We start from the raw sequence: 25,870 nt of genomic DNA on the forward strand, positions 1-25,870 counted from the left end.
GCAAGTATATAAATATAAATATTACTCCCTCCGTACCACAATATATATGTCACTTTGGGAGAAAAATTTGTACTACAATATATATCGCTTTATATTACCAATGAATCGTTTAATATTATTTTTCCTATTATACCGTTAACTATTTATTACTCTCTCTTTTTACAATTTATTTTTTCCCTATCATAAATGAAGAACAATTTTGTAAATCAACTTATAATCTATCTTTTCCGTACAACATTAATTACCTTTATTAATATGTGTACAATTGTCAAAACGACATATATTGTGGTACGAAAGAAGTATTATATAAGATCTTGTTTGATTTGTTTCGACGAGTATTTTCAAAATATCAAATTTTTATAATTTTTACTAATACACAATTAAAAATATTCGTAATCAAAATTATACATCAGTGTACGTGCTGCGGTCAAATAATTTTTATACTTTGGGACCGATGAGAAATACATAAATCCATAACCATAGTTAAACACTCATTTGGTCTCACACATAAAATAATGTTAACAATAACCATAGCCACAACACACCGTACGATACGCAAGTGTCTCATTTCAACAACCTTTGCTTCTTCTGTTTCTGTTCCTTCTGTTCTCAATTTCAACAAATCAATTAAAAAATTCACACTTTCATTCTTCTATTTCTCGTAGCAAAATAGCGACGATTCAATGAAAGGTCACGATTGGATCAACACATGTCTTCCCGACGAGTTAATCGTCGAGATCTTCCGCCGTCTCGATTCCAAATCAAGCCGCGACTCCTGTTCTCTCGTCTGCAACCGTTGGCTCCGTCTCGAACGCCACACTCGCTCCTCAATCCGTATCGGCGCAACCGGCTCACCTGACCTCTTCGTTCAGCTCCTCGCTTCTCGTTTCTCTAACGTCACCGCCGTTCACATCGATGAACGTCTCTCCGTTTCTCTCCCCGTTCAATTGGTACCAATTTTCGCAATTCAATCCCAAATTTGGTCAATTTATTCAATTTGATCAATTTGATCAAATTTTGGTTTTTGTAGGGGAGAAGACGTGTTACCGGAGAGAATTCTTCGCCGGCGTCGTTGTTGAAGCTTCATTATGGATCTTCTTCTGAGGAGAGTGATTGTGATTCGTTATGTTTGTCTGATAATGGATTATCTGCACTTGCGGATGGATTTCCTAAGCTTGAGAAATTGAGATTAATTTGGTGTTCTAATGTTACTAGTAATGGATTATCATCACTCGCTTCAAAATGTGCTTTTTTGAAAGCCTTGGACTTGCAGGTTTTTATTTATTTTTTGTCTAATGTTCATTTCTTGCTTTTTTTCACAATATTGCATTTCCTTGGAGCATACATAAGCTGTTTAGGTTTAGGTATGTTGTGGAATTAGATTAATGAAATTGGTATTTTTGTTCTTTTTAGGAAAATTAAGTTCTGTTATAGGAAAAAAAAAGTTTTGTGGTGATTATTGATTGGCTAATGTATGTAGATGATTTGAATTGAAAGTTAAGCTTCAGTAGTGTTTTAAGGGCCTATTTCGATAAACAACTTAATTAAGGGCTTATAGCATACACACTTATCATGTAAGCTATAAGCTGTTTTCATAAGCTATCCTAAAGAGTTTATTCAAATGAACAAGAACAAGGACCCATTTGGATTCACTTATTTTTGAGCTTATGCAAAACAGCTTATGCAAATAAATAAGCTTTTATGCATTATTATAAACTTTTCAAGGTAGTTTATGAGAAAACAACTTATAAAAATACAATTTTTGTTAGTGAAAACTTATAAATGAACATAAAACCTTATTTATTTGCATAAGCTATTTTCATAAGCTAAAAAATAAGCGGAATCCAAATGGGCCGCAAATAAGCTAAAAACAGCTTATGGTCACATGTCATAAGCTGTTTCCGTAAGCTCTTCTAAACAGTCTCCCAAGCTCCAAGTGCTTATGTTAGTAGATAAGTTCAAATAAGTCAATACAGATAGATAGACCCTATGGGCTTGTTTGGATAAAAACTTATTTGCAGCTTACTCCCTCCGGTCTTAAATAAACGTCAAAACGTATTTAGTTTAAATTTGAGCCAAATACGTTTTGACTTTTGCTTATATTTAAGACCGGAGGGAGTATAGCACAGATGCATATCATAACAAGATGACGATGTATAAGCTTACATAAGCGATTTTTATATATGCTACCGGTTGTTTTCACTAGTTATATTGAAGAACTTATGAAATTAAGCTGGAAAAAACTTATAAAAATTGTCATAAGCTGTTTTCAAAGTTCCCCGAAAGAGTCTTACAAAGCTTTTGCTAGTAGATAAGCTCAATTAAGCCAATCCAAATATTCCCTAACTCTGAAAGGGCAAGAGTTCATGTTCTCTAGAGCATTAAAATATGAGACACTAGTCCCAATCCATTTTCTACATCAGTGCTTTATTTGAACTGCTACTCTATTAATATATTGGATTCTAGAAGATACATAGTATGAATGATGAATGTTTATTGGTATAACCATTAAGATTTTCCTTTAGGGTTGTTATGTTGGAGATCAAGGCTTAGCTGCTGTTGGACAGTGTTGCAAGCAACTTGAAGATTTGAATTTGCGTTTCTGTGAAGGCTTGACTGATATGGGTTTGGTTGAATTAGCTTTAGGAGTGGGAAAGTCATTAAAATCTCTTGGTGTAGCGGCTTGTGCCAAAATAACTGATATCTCAATGGAAGCTGTAGCATCACACTGTGGATCCCTTGAGACCTTGTCTTTGGATTCTGAGTTCATCCACAATCAAGGGGTGCTTGCTGTGGCTAAAGGATGTCCACTTTTGAAATCTCTAAAGCTGCAATGTATTAATCTTACAGATGATGCTTTGAAAGCTGTAGGCGTTAGTTGTTTGTCTCTGGAGTTATTGGCTCTATATAGTTTTCAGCGATTTACTGATAAGTGAGCTGCTTTCTCATGATTGCTTTTTGAGGATTTTACTTCATTTGACTATGGTTTAATTTTCACAAACAATGCTCATCTTTATTTCTTATGATATGCTATAACATAAGATGCACTGAACTTGGTACAAATTGCAAATTCTCTTCTTGTGTTGTGACTTGATCAACCGTTTGAAGGGTTGATCAATTTAAAGCAGCTGTTCTAGCCATCCCTTTTCCTGATTAATTTTTAAAATTGTCTTGATAGAGCTCAATGGCTTCTTCTGATCCATGTAGGCAACCCCTATCTACTTAGTTGTTTTATATATTTATTTTTAAAATTTTCCTTTTGTATGACCTTTAAGAGGGAACTGCAGTCTTTGGATTGCATGTGGGCGAATTATTAATTTTATATTCAGCTATTTCTTTTACCGGTTTAGTTAATAATATGGGCGATGCAGTCTTTGTGTTGTATGTGGGCACACTATTAATTTTACATTCAGCATTTTTTTTTCTTCTCGCGGTTTAGTTAGTAATATCCATCCTTTTATTATTGTTCCATTCAGGGGTTTGCGTGCTATTGGGCATGGTTGTAAGAAGTTAAAGAATTTGACTTTAAGTGATTGCTATTTCCTAAGTGACAAGGGCTTGGAAGCAATTGCTACTGGGTGTAAGGAACTTACTCATCTCGAAGTCAATGGATGCCACAACATTGGAACTTTGGGACTTCAATCTGTTGGGAAATCATGCAAGTATGTTTTTCTCTGAGGGAAACTTTAATATGTTGTAGATTCATTGCCCGGAAACTCACATGTTATATAAAGTACAAACAATACATTTAAGAAAGAGTCACCAAACAGACAGAATTTGTGCTCATTACATACTGTTTCTAACGTTTTAATAAACACAGAATTTGTTTTGACCCGGTGAATTTTGTGCACATCCCTTACTAGTTTTAAATTTTACAGAACTGCATAAAACTGGATGATTGGTCCTAAATTTGAATAATAGCCTTTGATGTTGACATAATATTTGATGACACAAGTTCTAAAATGTTAAATGTATCCATTAATGATTTCTAATCTCAGCTCTTATTGTGCAGACATCTCTCTGAGTTAGCATTGCTTTACTGCCAAAGAATCGGTGATCTTGGGCTTCTTCAGGTTGGAAAGGGATGTCAATTCCTGCAAGCTCTTCACTTAGTAGATTGCTCAAGCATAGGAGATGACGCCATGTGTGGCATAGCTGCTGGCTGCAGGAATTTAAGGAAGCTTCATATCCGTCGTTGTTATGAGGTGCTCTGTCTATTTTCATGTCTGATTTTCTTTATGGAAATGTCGTTCTGTATGTGTAGCTTCGTTTTTGGCTTCAAATGTGTTTTTTGGGTGCCTCACTTTTAAAATGCATATTGCACATTATAAACTAGGATAGTGGTGTTATTCATTTTGGCCAGAATGAATAGTAGCACAAGTATATGATTCTACTAATTTGTCTAATAATATTTAAATATTTCAAAGTAATTTCTTTTTCGTTTGGTAACTTCACTTTTAGATGTCATTTTGCCTTACAACAATCCAAACAAAAGAAAACTTATGCTTACAAATTTACTTTGATGTAAAAATACCCAGAACTCTTTTTTTTTTTCCAAAAACTAGTTTATTCTATAGCAAGAGAAGTATTCGCCATTATTTAGTTAGAAATCTTAGGATTGGGCAGAGAGAGAAATGTCGGGTTCCTAACAAGGGTTGGACAAATAGTTAATGTGTTCCACCTAAAGGGATGAGCTCAGCTGGTACCTGAATTCCATCCCTGGTGTATGAAGAATTTATAGTCAGATTTTACTTATCTCCCAGTCGAATCAAACACAGATTAGTTCAGGGCCCCCTTATAGCAAATTGACCGGTCTACTAGTTCTGTGCTGTCTCCACCCTTTTAAGGCTACATCTATGCGTTGTTATTTTGGTTTTTAGCATAAGATCCTTCACTTTGTTTATTTACTTATTAGTACCCACTCAGGCTCCCTTATTTACACTGATATAATTGAATTGTTCACATTTCAAAGAGTGTAGTGCTGTTTTTGCATCCGAAGTTTAAGTGAAGAATATGGGAAAAAGTATTTGAGGATAGTGTAATACTTGAAAATTGTTATAAGTGATGTAAACACATAGTAGTGGTGGAGTTTAGAATTTATGTAAATAAGTATTTATGGTTTTGATAGTATCATGTTACTAGGGTAATGTTAATGTGTGTATTTAGGACACACACACAATATAGTTCCCGCGTAAAATAGTAAGTTTTATATAAAATGTTTATACATTTTTGGCTCATTCTCCTGACGTTTTCCGCTTTCTTTCCCCTATATCAGATTGGCAACAAGGGGATCATTGCTGTTGGCGAGAACTGCAAGTCCCTAATTGATCTTAGCATTCGATTCTGTGATAGGTTAGACCTTATTCACAGCTTTTTTATTCTTCCTCTCCATTGAAATCCTCTCAGTTACATTACACTATTATGTCATTGCTGTATTATATTATGTCATTGTTGTAATTAGAGAAATGTTCGCAACTGACTCTTGGAATACTTTTATGATCGGTTCATTTTTCTATAACTCAATTTAGTTTCATCATAAATTGATTACTTTTTAGAAAATGTCTTCACTTTATATAGGAAATGAACTAATGAACTGATCATATTAAGTTTGTGTCAAAAAGAGCATATTCCTAGCATTCCTATTACATCATTTTCTTTTTTAGTTTCTTTCTGAATTGGTTGGCTAGCTCTGGATTTTTTTTGGGAATTAGCTAGCTCTTGATTACTTCTTTAGCATTTTCTTTATTTTTTATTGTGGATGATGCCAACCTTAACTGCTTTGTTAAATTGCCAGGGTGGGGGATGGGGCCCTTATTGCTATAGCTGAGGGGTGTTCCCTTCATTATCTGAATGTAAGTGGTTGCCATCAAATTGGAGACGCTGGACTGATGGCCGTTGCAAGGGGTTCCCCTCAACTCTGTTATCTGGATGTGAGTGTACTGCAGGTGTGTATTCAAGTCTCTCCTTTATACCAAAAGTGATGTAGTTTCTTTAAATAATAATTACCGTCCTTCATTATTTGCACATTCCGAGGAATTTCTAGTGCTTTCTTGATTCAGTTATAGTTCTTACCAAAATGTTATATGTCGTATGTATCCCTTTATAGGATGTATAATGTGATTAGTGAGAAGGCCTATTATAAAATGAGCAGTAAATCTTAATCGTTAGATCTACCATGAATGGTAAAGATTTAAACATAAAATCAATGTGACTCTTTTGAGTGAATAGAATAACTTCTAATCTTGACTATTTGTTTAATTGTTGTATGGTCAGGATTTACTCTTCTCGCATTAAAGAAAATCCATTCGATAGATACATCCCCTGCATTATGAATTATGATACCAAAATTTTCTTTTAAGGCTTGTATATTAGCATGGATATCGTCTGAAGTGAGGAAGATTAGTAATGTGGTAGAGATAGTTTTTTGGATTGTCTTGTTGAAAGCTCATGTTCTATCTATATAATGAGCACAAGGTTGTACACAAGAATATCTGATCTGGTCAAACTTATATGCTATAAACCTATGGAAGTCTTGCAATTTTATTGTTATACTTTTCCTTTTCATACATTGCTCAATATAACTGCAGAATTTGGGCGATATGGCTATGGCTGAGTTGGGAGAAAACTGTCCATTGCTTAAGGAAATAGTACTTTCTCACTGCCGTCAAATAACAGATGTTGGTTTAGCCCATCTTGTAAAAAGTTGCACCATGCTAGAGTCATGCCACATGGTTTATTGCTCAAGCATAACTTCAGTTGGAGTGGCCACCGTGGTTTCTAGTTGTCCCAACATAAAAAAGGTTCTTGTTGAGAAGTCGAAGGTTAGCCCGCGGACCAAGCGCCGGGCTGGCTCTGTCATTTCATACTTGTGCGTGGATCTTTAGACTTCCCGTGTTACCAAATAATTATGCATATCCTCAAGCTTTTTACAATATGGGGTGTGAATATAAATAAATTTGCAAGCTACAAAAATGGATACAATGGTAGGATACATGACTGTATATGTTTTTCCACTCAAACAGAAGTTTTTGTTCCCTTAGTCAATAAGGTCTTTCTGGTAATAATTATCATATTTTAGCCTCATGAACACTCCAGATACCTTGTCGTAGGAGTGCCAAGAGGGTAGGAACCAATATGCTTAGTTAAATGTGTTGTAATTTATGGATAGATATAGTTGAAGTGGTATTGTTGTAACACAACTTTGTTAAGACAAATAAACATTTGCTTTGATTTGATGTTATTGATTTGGCTACTGTCGCACACCTTATGTTTAGTTTCTATATCTCAATAAATTATTTTGCCTATACAAAAAAGGAATTTTTGACAGGTTTTGATATGTTTAGTTTCATGGTTTTTCTCCATCTTCTTTTCTTTTATTGCTAATGTTATGCTCCTCAGTCCTCACCGTTGTAGTTTTTCCAAGGGACATAGCAGAAGCAAGCAACACAAAATAAGAGTTAGCATGGTTTTCTGGATTTTCTGGAGATTGTTTACCTCAATTCTGGATTCAAATTTCTTTTCTATTAATCTTCATCAACATTTTAGAACTTCTTTTGTATTTGGTTATTCATGAAGTCCTTATCTGAATCTCTATGGTCAATTAAGGAAAAGTTAGAAAGGTTAACTTGTTATGTAATTATGTTAAGAATAAACTTGCATGCAGAAAAATGCAGAAAAGTAATCACTATTATTATTCCAAAACACTTTGATTAGTTAAAGTTCCCAATTAAGTTGATTTTTAAACTTTTATTCTTTTCAGTGAACAAGTAATTGAGGTTTGAGAGACAAAATGACTATTTCATTTATAGCTAAAAATTGCGTATCTTTGATTCTCTCATAATTTCTTGACATAGGTTCTCATTATTTTAGTATGTCAAATATTAACTGTCATATTGTATTTTAGTTTCTTTATTTTTCTTCGTTAATATTTCTCTGTTCATCAACTTGTTAACATTTTTTTATTTTCATGTTTCAACTCATAAATATAAGTGCTTATGTTTTCTCTGTCCCTCCAAAGAGGCTACGCATGCAGTGGAGGTACAAAACAAGTCAAACTTGCTAACATATCAATGTTGGACATTGAAGGATTTTTTACCTCAAGTTAAATCCAACTTTTGAAGCTGTAAAAAGTCACTACTAGTACTCAGTATGTATATCTCTAGGAGAGGATCATATTCATAGATATCCTAAACAGAATATCTTTAATATTTCACTGTTTTAAGGATTTCTAATTAAGGAGGGTCCCCTTATCATGGCTAATGAGTAGTGTAATTAATTTGAAGCATCTAGGTTAATTAGTTGAATAATCTTATTCATTGACCGGTTGAGTCAGTAGTATTATTCACTTCACGTTATGCATATGTAATATACTCATAACATATTATCAACATTACAATGATTATATGACATCTGTATTAGTATCTACTCCTTTCATAATCTTAGTATCAATCCTTATAGACAGCTCTCTAAACAATTCTTAATGACTTAGTACTAGAAGATTCTTGCCCCCCTTAGGATTTATCCATTAATATTTACCATATAGATTAACTTTTTAACCCCATATAATATGATAGTATGTGTTTGGATAAAGAGAGAATCTTGGCAGTGAAAAAGTTCACTGCAAAAGGACATGCCTATGATGCATGCCATATATTTTTAGACAGTTGTCAACACTATGGTTAATGATTAAAAACAAGAAGGAAGAAAAATGTACTAGTTGTTATTAGATCAACCAAATAGGACAAAGAAAATTAGGATCCTTCATATCAAGATTTCTAATTTTGATAATATGCGCATGCCTACTTTATTACTTCTTTTATACATAAGAAATCTCAAGATCTCTTATGGTAATACTTCATTGTTAGCCATAAAATAGTAAACGGTTACTACATTCGTGTCTTATGCGCTATTTCATACTATAACGTCAAAAAATATTTGTATTAGTAACAATAGAAATTATCTAAATGTGATATAAATGTTAAATATATATTTATATATTTAAAAAATTTATTTATACATCAAATTTAATTGACCATGAAAAACAATTGAGGTTGAAACAAAAGTTTCTTTTATATTATAAATCTCATTGGAGGATTCTGAATTGGATACTTCATTATCGAATTTTTTATTTATATTAATTTAAAACTTATTGGAGCAAAGATAAATCAACTTAACCTATACTCAAAATCGAATATGACAAAAATCATGTAGGGCACTAACCATTAGTAAATTTTATTTTATCTATTTTTTTTTTACTAACTAGTTTAATAATAATAATAATAATAATAATAATAATAATAATAATAATAATAATAATAATAATAATAATAATAATAATAAGGCACGAGAATGTAGAAAGAGATTTTTCCATGTCCAAGAGATTTGCCTTAACTTGGAGTCAGGGAGAATGTAGAAAGTTCAATCTAGAGAAAAAAATATACTAAGTAGTATTAATTAATCATATAATAAGCTTTATGAAGAGGACAAAAAAGTTTGGAGCAAAGGGAACATGATGGCATCCATGTTGACGTGTATCCACTCCAACATGCCTCAATCTATCACTCACATTATCAATTACTTCAAAGAAATCTCTTGGCTATGTGTTTAAGGCACGAGAAATCTTATTGTAATACTATGAAACATGAAATCTTATTGCAATATTCTTAACTATGTGGTTATGATGCCCAAATATATAGCACGTGTGCGATACAGATACACCTTCCCTAGATTGAACGGGCAAGACAAAATAGCATGCAGTCAAATAAAGGTGAATAATTTTTTTTAAGGAACAAGAGTGTTATGGTATAGCCGTATAGGTATGTGTCTTAGAGGGTAAAGAGGAGAATATTTAGTGGCAAAAACGGCCACAACCACATGAGGCGGATGTTAGAATTCAATTGATTCATAAACCCTAGAGTCGATCATGTTAATCATTAAGAAATAAAACATAATCATAAGCGGAAGCGTACCTGAGTTTGAGTTCTCCATATGTGATGATCAAAGGTCACGGGTATGTGTGATCTTCCAACTGTAGAATTTCTTATTGGCTCCTGAAACCTCTTCTGATGGGGATGAAGAGAGAACTTTTGACTGAGCGCCGTTTTCACGTTATTTCTACAGTTGGGGACCATAACCCTTATAAATAACCTTAGGGTTATTTCTTAGTTTTCAATATTCTAATTTGGCCCCTCATCAAATTAGATATTGACTTATGGTATCTACACAATAAATTACCTTTCATGATATTTATGCTTTTAGCCATAGACTTATTATTAATTATTAATTAGACCATTGATGCTTTGGCTAATTACATAATGGCCCTAACACATGTAATATTACTATTGTGACCCAAAAATCCTAACAATCTCCCACTGGTCACATATGTAATATACACATGTGTTAGACTTTATGAGCTCAAAATTCGCCATTATATTCCTTAAGCATATCCAAATTATCTCGTCCATTAGTCATGCCAATATATAGAACCAAGGTGATTTTCGTTACATTAATCATAACTAAACCCATCAATGATCACCAATAGTGACATAACTAAATGACATAGATCCATCATGAAATGTGTAGCATGAAAATCACATGAAGTTGGTCTGTATATGTCGATTTTCAACTGGTCCTCCTTATCCTTAGTGAGATCAAACCTTAACCAAAGTCAGAGTGTAAACATACCAAAACTTTATTTCTGCAGAAAATATTCTTAAGCCTTATTTGAACTGAAGTGTGTCTATATTATAAAAGCATTAAAAATAACAAACTCCCACTAAAACTTAATATCACTTAATGACTTGACACCCATACGAGAAATATGCTCATAGAGCCTTTTTGGGTGAAAAACTTTAGTAAGCGGATCCGCAAATATGGAGTTTGTACCGATATGCTTTATAGACAACCGTTCACTCTGAACTTAATCTTTAATAACAAGAACTTGATCTCTATATTCTTGAATTTGTCGAGTTCCTTGTTATTGAAAATAGAACTAATATTTTATTGTCACAAATAACTTTAGTGGTGTTTCAATTCCTTATCCACTATGTGCAGCCCCGTGACAAAGTTCTATAATCAGATGCCTCATGATATGTTATCTTTGCATCCAACAAAAATCGGAGTCAGTACACCAAATGATCTCAAAAAAAAAAAAAAAAAAAAATCTGACCTCCAATACATTAGCATGTAGTCTTTTGTTCTCTTTAAATATTGTATGACCCATTTGGCTGCTTCAAATGGTCTAATCTTAAATTTCTTAAATATCTGCCCAACATCCCAAAAATTGTACGCAATACCTGAACGCATACAAAACTGAATATACATTAGACTCCCTACTACTTATCATAAGGAATCTTCTGCATTTACTTTTCTTTAAAGTTATTCATAGGACACTGTTTGAGACTAAACTTGTCTCCCTTAGCCACATGGTTCACCGTCTTGTCATTGACAAACAAAACCAAGAAAATATATTTGCTCCCACACAACTCATGATATATACAATCATCAACCAAATTCACCTCAAAACCGAATGAGATGATCGCTTGATGAATTTTGAAATACCATAATTGAGATGCTTGCTTGAGTTCATATATGGATTTCTTAAATTTGCAAACCATATATTTTGAATCTTTTGAAACAAAATTTTCCGGCTGCACCATATACATTGTTTCATTAATGTTACCATTTAGAAACATTGTCTTTATATCCACCAGATGTAACTCAAGTTCTAAATGTGTCACCAATGTCATTATGGTCCTAAAAGAGTCTTTCGAAAAAACCGAAAAGAAAGACTCTTTATAATCAATGCCTTCTTTATATGTAAATCCTTTTGTGACAAGACGAGCTTTTTACCTCTCCACATCGCCTATCGAATCCCTCTTGGTCTTAAATTTTTATTTAAGACCAATGAGTTTCGCACCTTATGGCAATGAGAAAATCCCAAATGTCATTGTCATTTATGGAATTTATCACTTTATTTAGGGCACCGATCTACCTTTGAGAGTTAGAACTTTTCATTGCTTGATGAAATCTGATTAGATCATCATCCATCATTCCAATGTTAACCTTATGTCCCTGGATAAATACAATATAATCATCTATTGTATTTCTATTTTCTCTCGTGGATCTCCTGAATGACATATGTTCTTGAGGTGTAAGAGTTTGTTCATATGGAACAATTTCTTGTATGGAGAGTTAAACACCTGTGGAAACATCAATATATTCCTCCATAACCATATCTCCCCCTGCAAACTCGACATCCTCAAAGAACTCCTGATAAAAAAATGAAATTTAATTGTGGGATCATAAAACATGTACCTTCTTCTCATTTGTATTATAAGGTCTTGCTTTAACCGGACATTAAGGGCATATGCTGCAGTTTTAATTGAATAAATTATTGGACGTTGTTCACATGAATTGTTAAATCTACCATAGTATTTACCACCACGGTTAAACTTAACTCTTTTTGATTCTTTAGTCGAGTTGATTCACAACTCCAGCCTAAATAAAAATTGAATATGTCCAATGACTTTCTTGTTTCATGAATGTGACAAATGATGCCATATACAAAATCGTCTTTGAACATTATAAATATTGTTTACCATTCTAAACAGCCGGAAAGAATGACACACAAATATCAATATTTATAAGTTCAAAGACATCCAAAGTCTCATTGGCCTCATATCTCCTTTATTGGTTTATTTTCCCTTTTCTGGAAAACCTGAGTCTGAGATTTCACTTGACATAAGTCTCTTTATTCTCCATTTGGAGATGTCACCCAATATCTTGTGTCAAATGTACCTGAATTCTCATTGGTTAATTAAATGAAGCAATTGTGTTAAATTGAATAGAGATTATTGTAACCTGACAAAGAACCAAAACCAACTAATTTTAAATTTTGAAATAATTTAAGTTTTCATTCCCAAATAAACAAGAAAAAACCAAATAGGTTCAAAATAAAAATAGAACTTAATTTTTGTTTGAAAGACAGTGCAAAAATAGTTTCATCAAAATCCAAATACAATTTAGTCTTTATCAATAATCTAAATTTTTTTTTTTTTTTAATTGCCTCAACTTGAACTGTTTTGTCGTCAACCACATATAGATGTATCTTTCACCATCACTTAGTTGCCGACAATTCATAAAACCTTACATAGGCACACTGTTGTTAGTTGTGACACCCGAATCTATCCAACATGTGTGTCTACATACCAAAGTTAAATCAACCTTAAAACAAACCAGATAAGAAATATACCTTCCCTTAACATGTCATGTTTGACAGTTAACGTAATATTTCTTTTCCCTTTAGTTCCACAAAAAAAAACAACTATCGTTACCTGATTTAAATTATTTATGTTGTTGTTCCTTTTGAGACACTTTATCTGCAGTTTATCCTTATACTTTATTGAATTAAGGTTTCCAAAAAAAACATAGGTATATCAAACTTTTCGTTATTGAAAAACCTCTTTTCAAATTTCCTTAATGAAAACTGTTACCGTATTTATCTTTTCAGATAGTCTGCCCTAGAATGTTCCCATAGTGGCATTCCTTATGATCATCGAACATATGCAATTTGACCTCTCCCACCTTCCAATTTCCCTCTTTTGTTTAGAGGTACTCTCATCCGTACGAGGTGAGGGAGAATCAATCCTTAACGCAACGTCGAGATCCATACTTCAAGAACTATCAAAAGATTTACTTTCTAGAACTTGAAGTTTGAGCCATTTAACTAAATTGACGTTGAAAGTAAACTTCAACATGTTATTCATAACTGAAGAGAGAACAAAAAAAACAAGCAAAATATGCTCAAATAAGCTTTAAAATAAAAGTAATTTTAAATTCAAATAAAGATAAATCCCATTACAAGATATCGGGAATCCATTAACATTCTATCTTTGGACAAAATATTAACTTTTCAGTGATACCTTGGCGTAGTAATCAAACACTGATAATAAAAAAAAACATGTCAAATAACAAATTTTCCTTTGGGCCAATTTATTATTCACACGTAAAACCGAATAATTATCACACGTTTATCACCACAGTTGCACTTATAATTCTGTAAAATAGTTACCTTCCTTTGGGCCGGTTAAATATTCACATAAGTTACAAGCACACAACCTTTTGTATTTCAAAATAAATTAATCTCCACAAAAGAGGTTACTTTGGCAACGTTATGTTTCAATCAACTTATTTTAAAATACATATCCTTAAACTGTCCAATATTTGAATTTAAAATACTTACCAAAATGATAACCAAATTTGCAAGTATAAGAACACAACTTGCAATTTCCATAACTGTACTTGAGTCTTGTTCCAATTTCTTTACATATTTGAAAAAGAATAGAACAAGATTTCTGTATGGCACTAGAAGAAAAATTGAAACCCATAAAAGTTATAGAAAATCGCAATCAATTCTTATTGAATTGAAACCAAATGACATAATATATGGGATCAATTTGAAGCAAAAGAAAATTGCAGCACATGTGAAACAAAACAAAGAATACCTTAACTTAAACTCTGTTTGTTTCATTCTGCAAAACTGAGAAAACGATAAGTGCATGCCATATACATCAATAGACTGGCACTGCCGTACATAACTGGAAAACTGAATTCTAAAGTAAGGATTCTCATGAAATTAAAACGGCAGCCCACAAACAAAGTTGAATCCTCATCATAAAAACAAAACTAGAACAAGATTTCTGTATGGCATCAAAAGTAGAAAAAAATTAAAACCTTTAAAACCAAAAGAGGACCTTAGCTTAAAATACATCAGTTTGTTTCATTATTGCAGAAACTAAAGAAAAAAGGCACAAATAACGTATCACTGATTGGTTTGTTAATCACAAACAGCATATAATGACGCACACCTTACAATTTATTTCTTAAGATCATATGATGAATAAAAATAAACCAAATCAAAATTGGGGCCGAATGGAACATCCAGAACATAATGGATATCACAAAAAAAGGGAACCGAAATTCCCAAACGGTAGCATAAGAAAATTTTATCCTGAAAAGCATAAACCTATAATACGATACTGTGCAATATTAGAATAATTGCACATCGCAATCCAAATTAAACGGAAACCGAAAAACAGAATTCAACTAAATTCAATCCGAAAACAGAAGATGAGCATACTGAATTATATGAAATTATAATGAAACCTTATTTTCTCAATGATTAAACATGAGTGGCTCTGATACCACTTGTTAGAATTCAATTGATTCATAAACCCTAGAGTCGATCATGTTAATCATTAAGAAATAAAACATAATCATAAGCGGAAGCGTACCTGAGTTTGAGTTCTCCATATGTGATGATCAAAGGTCACGGGTATGTGTGATCTTCCAACTGTAGAATTTCTTATTGGCTCCTGAAACCTCTTCTGATGGGGATGAAGAGAGAACTTTTGACTGAGCGCCGTTTTCACGTTATTTCTACAGTTGGGGACCATAACCCTTATAAATAACCTTAGGGTTATTTCTTAGTTTTCAATATTCTAATTTGGCCCCTCATCAAATTAGATATTGACTTATGGTATCTACACAATAAATTACCTTTCATGATATTTATGCTTTTAGCCATAGACTTATTATTAATTATTAATTAGACCATTGATGCTTTGGCTAATTACATAATGGCCCTAACACATGTAATATTACTATTGTGACCCAAAAATCCTAACAGCGGAAGCACGGGGCTTAAAAATCGATAAAATGGTGAAAGACATTTCTAATAGCATTTGTACCAATTCTATGATCGGAGCTATCATTGACGCTTATAGAGCTTCACTTTGTACTTACAAAACTTTAACATAAGTTTCATCCATAGACAAACAAATGACGTGGCTCATTTGTTAGCTCGTTATTATTGTACATTAGTTTCCAAACTCGGTGTATTGAGACTCATATAAATAAAGATTTTGCTCATGTAAAATTCTCCCTCCCATACTTGTACGTGAAGTTAGACAATAGAGAGACAGGACAGTGAGTGTAGTATCAGTATCACACAACAAAATCATGCTTGCGTTGCCTGTTGCCATCAATATTCGAATACCAGTAGCGGAGCCCTGGTTTCCTTTTTGATACTATGTAACACCTCATCGCAGTAGTAGCAAACAAATGGACTTAGACATGCGTTTATTTTCAACACAAACACAAACCGAGGAAATGATGTGGCATGTATGCATGTGTTAATCCCCTTTCGAGATAGATTTTTTCTCTTTAACAAATTAAGGTCATCTAACTACTAACTAGTGGCCCTTGAGGGCGGCACTAGTTAAGGGAAAAAAATTGCATTAAAAATATTTTTATTTACACTTTTAAAAAGTTAATTACACAATTTCAAGACACTTTTATTATACTTAACTTTTTTTTAACTATTTAGCATTTTTCAACAACTTGACGAGCTAAATTGATAATGACTTTTGTCAGCATAATCTTTAATTTTTTTATTGATCAACACAAATGAGGAGTTTGTAAATCTCATCCCGCCCTACCAAATGGTGAAACATGCCAACGTGACCAGCCAAATTGATTTTGCCACCACTACCTTAGAAATTAAAGACTCAAAATTTTGAACCGACTATAAGACTAATACTAGATTTTGCACTCAATCAATCAACACCTTGGTCCTTGGTTAAGGTAGGTCCTATATAAGAAGAATTACATAACGTTGTAGTAGTAGGACTTGTTAGCTTTATTATATAAGACTATTATTTTCCTATCGAGAATCTTAACATGTATCCTTAAAATACATATTAGTTTTCTCCATTTGTTATTTATAGGTGAACAATTAGTAAAAAAAAAAAAACTCTTCATGTACACTAAAATATACGCATGCAAATTAACAAGTATGGCGGCTAAAGCTCGTTTGTTCCTTGCCAACTGATCATGGCACTGTCTTGAAGTTAAGGGCATATAGTGGGGACAACATGTCCCTCAAAATCTTATTAACACTTGATACAAAGATGGACTGGACCCAAGTGTGCCATTAAGTTGGGATACATGCTAGATGATTTGTACCCTTGTGGGGTCTTCCACATTTGTTGTCAAACAGTGGGACCAATCATAGGTTTGCATTATTATGGTGAATGAATTAAGTTAAGGAATGAGGAGGGTGAAGAGGGTGGGGGCTTTTTGCTTGTATGGGGTTTAGAAAGGTGCCTATACTTTTAGTGGGGCCTAACTAATTTAGGATTAAGGAGGTTTTCACTAAATTAACTCTTTTCCTAAACATTTTTTTTATTTGCCTATTAAAGTTACCAAGTCATGCCAACATACGATTGATCAAGCAATTCAAAGAACTTAAACAAGTGATCAAATGTTGAAATCTGATTTTTGTATACAGTCCCCCCGGGCAGGCACTAGTTAAACATACTAAAAAAAAGAAACAAATGAAAAAATAAATGATGAGAGAGAATAACTTTTTACATATTAAAACATTGAATGCACAATTTATGATATGAAATTTTCATATTTATATCCTTAACTAGTGCCCTGGGGCACTGTTTAGCATTTTCCTTTTTTTTTTTGTGGATGAGTTGTATATACTTAATAACTATAATATGATTATAAAAATTTACGAGGTTCTCGCCAATAGTAGGCGCGCGTCTCCATCACGAGGATGAGTGACTTGAGTGCTTTTGTTTCTTCCGTTTCACCATTGCGAGAAGCAAATACAGTGAGGTGGGATCATCTCTACGGTGAAAATATATACTTAAATTGAATAACATACGTAGGATTGAGATTGATTTTCGTTATTTATCAAAAAAATATAGGGTTTCATTTAAAGAGAGAAATATACAAAGAGTATAGTTTAATCATTGACGGGACTCGTGTTTCAAAATAAGTTCCACCAATATCCTCTTTGTATGTACCTCTTTCATAAATTGAGTCATCAATATCTTTTGAAAAATGAAGGATATATTAAGTCTTAATCATAGAAACCTGACTCATCTACAATCAATATTTCTAGCGCATTCATATATTCTGAACATTAGTGATTGTCTGATTAAGGTTAGACCTAAATTTAAACTCAATATTTTGAATTATGCAATTAAACTCAAAATCTACATTTTTTTGTCAACCGAACCGATAATGTGAGAATGCATATCACTAACCGCCCCGCAGGGAATCCAAATTCAAAAAAGTTGGAGATATCTTTTGAGTGTTTGTTTGAAACCTTTTTATCATGATTTGATTCGATCAACATATATATAGTGGTTTGTTTTTATCTTTTCTAAGTAAGTGATGGATATGCAAGGGTGTGAATCTTTTAGTTTATGCAAGAATCTATTGCAATGAGCAAGATTTTGTAGTTGGTATTTCCGTTTGGCTTGCGTGTGAGAGAGTGAAAGTATGGACAAAATGTGAGATAGTGTTTGAGTTGGTGTTAGTGTTAGTGCGCATGCATTTCAAAGAGTGGCTTCCAGCCACAACCATAAGATTTACTAGTATTCATGACGCCATACATTTCCATCATTTCTACCTCTTTAAAACTGCAAAATTTTGTTTGATTCTCAGCTCACAAAGTCTCATCATTGCCTTCAAATTTAGTATACCCTTTTCCTATCATTTTCTTGTTATGTACCATATGTCAATGTTTCAAAATTACATAAAAAGAGTTACATTTTCACTCAAAATCTTAAGACGTTAAATATATAGACAAATTTGTCCAAAAACCAAAGGTTTAGGCAGCAAAATTTAGGGTAAAAATGATGTGGTAAGTGTGAGGTGAATTAAATCTTATTTTCTTTAGAAAAGTTGGGATTGATCATTTTAGAAGTGAGATGACCCATAAATCTAATGCTTTAAGGTTTTGGTTAAAAGTGTGGTGTTCAACTCACTTGTATAGCATCGAAAGTCTTTCTGCTCTAAACTCAATGCGAATGATCCTTCGGCTGCCTCCTCCTAACCCAACAAATTTTTTTACCAAATTTTTTTTTTTATAAATTTTCATTGATATTGGCCCGACTTAAGCCTCTACACGTGCTGAGCTGCTCATGTATATGAATTAACTCTCTTATATAGCCAATATTTTGTTCATTCATAGTCGATATATGACTTAACCACTCACATTTAAAACTCATAATTCACTAGTTATCTTTTTGTATCTTTCCCTTTTGATTCTAAATTAGTAAATAACACATTTTGTACACGTAATTTATACTACCAATTAAGGGAAAGATTATGGATATAATGCTGATTATGGTGAATTATTGATATAATCTTCACAACTCGTAAATTGGAAGTTGCAAGGAGGAGAACATCTTACATGATGGAGAAGTTAGTTTGTTTTAGCTGTCGGCATAGACAAGCTTCAAAAACTTCCTTTAAAAGACCATCAACCACTAATTAATTACTCTCTATTACTTAGACATCAAATTAGCTAGTTAAACATTATCATCCATCTAGATCAACTTTATGTTCAAATACTTTTAACATATTTTAAGGTTAATAAAAATGAGTTTCATGGTAACATGCATAATTAATGATGAACGTTATTTAGTTAATTATTTTATAACCCAAACTTTTAAGACTAATCCTTAATTTGAAGGACAAAAAGGAAGGATCCTTATAGTTTAGATGGTGACACATGGTTAACAAAGTGTGCATGCAAAGCTATGCAAGCTTTGATAAAAATACAGCAAACAAATTGATAAAATAATGATAATGTGCCAACTTGCTACATGCTAGTAAACAGCATGAAGAATAAAAATAATTTTATTGATTTTCATTTCACTTAGGGGCCTCCACAATTCAAGGATATTCTAATTATTCGTTAAAAAAATATCGAATATCAGATAAAAAATATACATAAACACGAGTAATGATTTAATAAATTGAATATAATTATATGTCTGTGTTCAAATTCGATTTAAAGTGTCAGTGTGCTACATAGTTAACATTAAACAAATGAAAATAATTAAAGGCGTTTACAAACAAAATAATCTGTTTTCCTCTGTTTTAACCTAGTGATATAGCTCTAATTAATTGTTTTTTACCTCTCTAGAGAGTTCATAATTGCATTGTTTTGCAGAACAAGATACAAATATATCTAGGCTCTAGCTCTTGTTTATGATTATGTTTGTATTTTATTAGATTTTATCATTGATATAGTTAGGTTGAATGCTTAGTCATGAGATCAAATTCACAAGGTCTTGAACCCCTACAAAATCTTAAGTTTCTTTGTACTAATTGTGAAAAGAAGTGTATACACTATGATATGGTTTCAACACAATTATTTCTGTCACTTATCATCAGTTTAACCAATCATTCTGGTCAAATTACCACATATCCTTCCATTTTAAAAATTAATTCTATTCACAATTTTTAAGTATATATATATATATATATATATATATATATATATATATATATATATATATATATACTTAAAAAATTTAAATCTAGTTTCATTCGAATCAATGTAATGTTAGTTATTCAATAATGCTTTGAGTAAGCGCAAAAAGTAAATAAAAAATTATTAGACAAGAGGATGGTGTTCTTACACAAGGAAAATTTACATGCTAAAAAAAATTTATATTTAACTCTTTTGAAAGACATTGATGAAATTTGAATTTATAACTTTCTATTGATATTTCAAGTGTGAGTAGTCCCACATCGATGAAAAAGTGAATGTTGGACGCTTTATAAGTGAGATTATCCATAAAATTAATGCATTAAGGTTTTGAGTAAAAATGTGGTGTCAAACTCACTTATGTAGTCGTTCAAGGCCCGATGTGATGGTTTGCAAATAGAGAAGAGAGCTTACTGATGATTCCCGGACCCCTCATGACCTAACGGTGGTATCAGAGTCGATGATTGAACTTGAACCAAATCCTTGAGTCAAAAGTCTTATTGACGGAGTGTTCAGACGGTGCGGGACCTATAAACTTAATGCCTTAAAGTTTTGCGTAAAAGTATGTAGTTGATCAAAGTCTGATGTGATAATCCCGGATCCTTGTGACCCGAAACTTTCGACCAAAAACTAATTCTTAATTTTTTATTTATTTAAGTATTAGAAACTATGAAGAGGTAGCTAGAAGGCTATAAAATGAGCGTGACCAAAATCAATTCTGTTTCCTGGTGTTGTCTTAGAGAAGTGAAGATTATGCTATAAATATATAATTAGAAAAAAAACAGAACAAAATTATTTTTGCATATCATAATCCCATTCACTTCATTATGCTTAAAATCATGATTCTTGGTTTCATCACCCGCATGCACTCTTCTACATTCTCATTCTAACTCACACACACCTATAAATACCATCCACACCCCCTAACCTCTCTCTCACCTCAACACTAAAACCAAATCTCTCTCTCCCAAAATGGCATTCTCTGGTTTTGAAGGCTTTGAAAAAAGATTAGAACTTCAATTCCTTAATGATGATCCAAATCCAACCATTAATCACCAACTTGGTCTTAGAAAACTTGAGTTTGAATCCATTCAACAAATTCTACAAGCTGTTCAATGCACAGTTGTTTCAGCAGTTGGAAACTCTTACTTTGATGCTTATGTTTTATCAGAATCAAGTCTTTTTGTTTATCCAACAAAAATCATAATCAAAACTTGTGGAACTACACAACTTCTCAAATCAATTATTCCCTTAATCTACTTTTCAAATAATCACTTAAACCTCACACTCTCTTCTGTTTCTTACACAAGAGGTAGCTTCATCTTCCCAAACTCACAACCTTTTCCTCATACTTCATTCAATGAAGAAGTTTCTTACTTAGAAAACACCATCCCTTCAAATCTTTGCTACAAAAAAGCTTCCATTATGCCTTCAAAATCTTCTTCTCATTCATGGCATGTTTTCACTGCAACACAAAACCCTCATCATCATGATCATGATCATGATCACATACCTTATGAGTTACCATACACAATGGAGATCTGCATGACAGAGCTTGATCCTGTACTTGCCGGAAAATTCTTCCGGAAACCGGGCGATGAAAAATCCGGACACTCGGCCGGAAAAGAAATGACGGAGCTAACCGGAATAAACAAAATCAACAAAGAAGCATTCATTTGTGATTTTGCATTTGATCCTTGTGGCTATTCAATGAATGGAATGGATGGAGGATTGTATTCTACAATTCATGTAACTCCAGAAGATGGTTATAGCTATGCAAGCTTTGAATGTGTAGGGTCTGTGAACAATGATGATGATGACATAGTTCATGTGTTAAGGAAGGTTGTTCAGATTTTTCGACCGGGGACAATGTCGGTATCGATAACGACATGTAGTGAGTATAATAATGAGGTTTGGAGGAAGGTTGCTAGTGCACTGGAGCCTCTTGGATTGAAATGTAGGAGTTGTGCTATGGATCAGTTTCCGGCGTTAGGTAGCGTTGTGTTTCAAACATTTACACCTCTTCGCCGAAAAAATGCTTCAAAGTAGTGATTGTAAGAAGATCTTAATCATTTGATTTGTTCAGAATAGTGACTATAAGAAGATCTTAATCATCTGATTTGATCTGTAATTTATAATGTTTTTTTACTGAACTTCAAATTTAAACGGTCCGATCTTAATTGAATCATCTTTAATGTACTAACGATATAAGTATATTCTCTGACATAGAGAATCCATGCCTTCAAAGTAGAGAGCATAAGCTAACAAGAGTGAGTTAGAGTTTAGTTGAAAATTCCAGGAATGGTGACATGGCACGATGTTATTGGTTAGTATGGATGATGAATAGTATTGGTTTGACTTGTTTAGAAAGTTAGGACAAGTGGGGTGGAACAAGTTTAGTACTACTTTAGAGTTTAGATATTTGGATTTTCTAATTTCATATGAATATTATATTTATGTTTATGAAATTTTGTAAGCTTTTCATTTCATTATTTACAAGTGAATTTTTTTTGGTATTCATTTACAAGTGAATTTTGATAGTGAATATACATTTTTATGTGAATAAAATCCAAAGTTAGATCTATAGTATTCCAAATATGGATGATTGAGTTTTGAAATGCAATGTCCAAAAGGGGAAAGAAGGTATATAGTGGTGGAGGTTGAGATACTAAGATATACATATAATGTTCATCATAATGCACCCCACTTAGGTTTGTCACGCCTAAGATATTTAAGGAGGATGTTATGTTATGTTATATTATGTGTAGTGGCCTTAAAAGTTTTCATGTTTGAGGTTTATATATTCAACTTTTCTTTCTGTTTTTGTCCTTCCATTCTCTCATGTTTTATCTACTTCTCTTGTCTTTTATGCTTTGTTTGTATTGAATTTTTAGCTTATGATGTGTCAAGAGTGCTATTGCTACATTAAAATTGGTTTGGATGAGCCACGCCTCATGAATCATGATATTGTAGTATACCAAATTCATAATAATATGTTCCAAATTTTTAATTAAATCCCTTTATAAATTACTACTAGGAGATCTTTCTAAAAAGTTTCATAATTAGTACCAGTTTTGACATAATACAGTATATAGTATATATACATCACCAAAGACATAAACATAATTTAGTGATTTTAGGGTGGTAATTATCGTTAAGTTGATTATGTTCCACCAAAAGTATTGAAATAGGGATGTTCCACTGTCTGTTAGACTATTATACAATGGACCAATGGAGAAATATAGAAATAGCCTATGAAATGTAATTTGACTTAGCTAAAGTGTCAGCAATCTATTCATTGTCTTCTAATACACTCGATACTAGAATGTTCGTTATAAGTGAAAAACAAAGATCTACAATGATGACAAATATCACCAAATTCCATAACATTGTAGGTTTGAGAAGAAAAATTGTCAACAACAATTTTTGAGTTTAACACAAAATCAATCGGTCCCAATTGTAATTCATGGACCCATTTAAGCGCCGATAATAGTCCAGAAACCTCTCCCACTTGAACTACACGTATAGCGGTGACGAGTTTTTTTTTTGTTTGATATTCAAGAGGGCCTAAGCTCGAAATGAAGAGAATTATACTATAATTACACAAGGGGTAGTGTTCCCCAATAGTGGTGAAGAGTTTTGAAAATATGTATAATTTCCTAAGATTCTCATTAACTCAAATGTAAAATTAAAAAAAGAAAAAGAAAAAACAACTCTCACATTAGAGTTTAATGGACGTACATTGCCGGTGTAAAATAGTTTTACACCGACATCCAATAAAAAATCATCATTCTTTCATATCATATAAGTAGTTTCAAATCGGTAAATTTTTATGTGGAGGGATATATTTAACATTCAATTGATTTTTTTTTTTAATAATGAATTAAAAAAGATTCCATTGAAATGTCATAAAAAACACTCAAATTAAAATGTCAAATAGGCTTACGGTTTGGTAAGTCCAATAAGCTAGCTTATAGTTTATTGAACTAGCTTATAAATTTGTTTGATAAAAATGTGAAGTGTTTAGTCATGAGCTTCTATAACTAGCTTATAGCGTTTTTTTTTTCCATATTGAAGGCAGCGATGACTCAATTGTCCATTCTCACGGTACCTGACTTTTCCTTACTCCCTCCATCCTTAATTATAAGCAAAAGTCAACTTTTCAGATTCATTGAATCACTTATATATATGGACTATAATGTAGACCACATACATCAATTTTTCAAAGAATCTAAAAAGTAAATTTTTGCTTATAATTAAGGATGAAGGAAATACATTTTGTTATCGGAACTGGTGCTTTGAATAAAGGATTAGGTGTTGTGTTAATGCAACAAGGCAGACATGTAGCTTTTTTGAGTCAACCTTTATCTGACATTTAAATTAGCTTATTTTTGAGTTTATGCAAACAGCTAATGTAATATAATTTTTTTTAAGGAAAGAATTCTATAAACTAGCTTATGCAATATAAACTTTGATTCTCTAAACTTTTTTTTTAAAGAAATTCTATAAACTATATATAGAGGGCATTTAAATTAACTTATTTTTGAGTTTATGCAATTTTTATGTATCATTATAAGTTTGCCAATGTATTTTACGATGAAATAAACTCAAAAATAAGCTAATCCAAATGGACCCACATACTAGTATAATTCACCCGTATTTTACCTATAAAATTGTATAGGAGTATATATTTTTAAAATATGATGTAAAATTTTTTTTTATTTTTTTTTTGGTAGTAAAAGAGGGCTAACGCCCAAAAAGAAAAGAACTATAGAGTTACATGAAAATTTCTAGGCATGCAAGCCCCAGAAAAGTCATAATAAAGAAAACTCGAAACCTCATTTGGAGGAGTCTCCATAACATGAATATTAAAAGAATTCAGAGAAAAGTTGAAATTACTCAGTCAATCAGCACTTCTATTTCCCTCTCGCCAAGTATGATTGAATTGCACCTGCCAATCCAACTTTAAAAGCTCTTGTATACGACGCACCAAGGTAGGCAGATTACCATTGAATTTAACTTTCCCCGTGATCATATCAACCAGACTTTTTGAGTTACTTTCCACCTGAAGATGACAGAAACCTTGTCTCCAACCAAGTTGCATTCCCAAGTACATTCCCCACATTTCAGCGGAGAGAGCGTCACAAGTTCCTATTTTGCGCGAGTATCCTTTAATACATCTGCCATCTGAATTTCGAAAGAGTCCACCATAACCAGCTAAACCCAAAGAATCCTTGTAGGCTCCATCACAGTTAAGTTTAATCCACCCTTCTCGAGGTTTTTTCCATCCAATGAAAATAGTGTCACATTGGCGAATATTCAGAGGATGGTGGATGCACTTGTCTATGTCTTCAGCCATCTTGATAATCATGTAAGTTGGGTCAGTCGGACGTTGAAAGTCATCTTCAAAAATCGTTTGGTTTCTCCACTTCCACATGTACCAGCATGCCACCATAAAAATTGTTTTCCACTTCCTATTCTGGATATCTTTCAGTTGAAGGTTGATGT

The 25,870-nt window shown here is 32.6% G+C and overlaps 2 protein-coding genes across 3 annotated transcripts; both read left to right on the forward strand.

The window, feature by feature from the left end:
- The first annotated feature begins 489 nt into the window (after positions 1-489).
- LOC123897325 (F-box/LRR-repeat protein 4) lies at positions 490-7,240 on the forward strand. 2 transcript variants are annotated; one of them, XM_045947916.1, is made up of 8 exons: positions 490-950; positions 1,031-1,273; positions 2,526-2,932; positions 3,477-3,662; positions 4,013-4,205; positions 5,276-5,352; positions 5,795-5,945; positions 6,588-7,240. In XM_045947916.1, exons 1-8 carry the CDS (start codon positions 684-686, stop codon positions 6,882-6,884), a joined length of 1,821 nt encoding a protein of 606 aa, XP_045803872.1. In that variant the 5' UTR covers positions 490-683; the 3' UTR covers positions 6,885-7,240. The 2 variants fall into 2 exon arrangements, with proteins under 2 accessions (XP_045803872.1, XP_045803873.1); XM_045947917.1 differs by having other exon boundaries at positions 498-950; positions 6,274-7,240.
- A 14,079-nt stretch (positions 7,241-21,319) lies between these two features.
- On the forward strand, positions 21,320-22,781 carry LOC123898545 (S-adenosylmethionine decarboxylase proenzyme 4). The gene has a single exon (XM_045949529.1). The coding sequence runs from the start codon at positions 21,335-21,337 to the stop codon at positions 22,409-22,411; it is 1,077 nt and encodes a 358-aa protein (XP_045805485.1). The 5' UTR covers positions 21,320-21,334; the 3' UTR covers positions 22,412-22,781.
- The last annotated feature ends 3,089 nt before the right edge of the window (positions 22,782-25,870 follow it).

Source organism: Trifolium pratense, linkage group LG7, assembly GCF_020283565.1.
Source record: "Trifolium pratense cultivar HEN17-A07 linkage group LG7, ARS_RC_1.1, whole genome shotgun sequence".
Classification (NCBI taxonomy): Eukaryota; Viridiplantae; Streptophyta; class Magnoliopsida; order Fabales; family Fabaceae; genus Trifolium; species Trifolium pratense.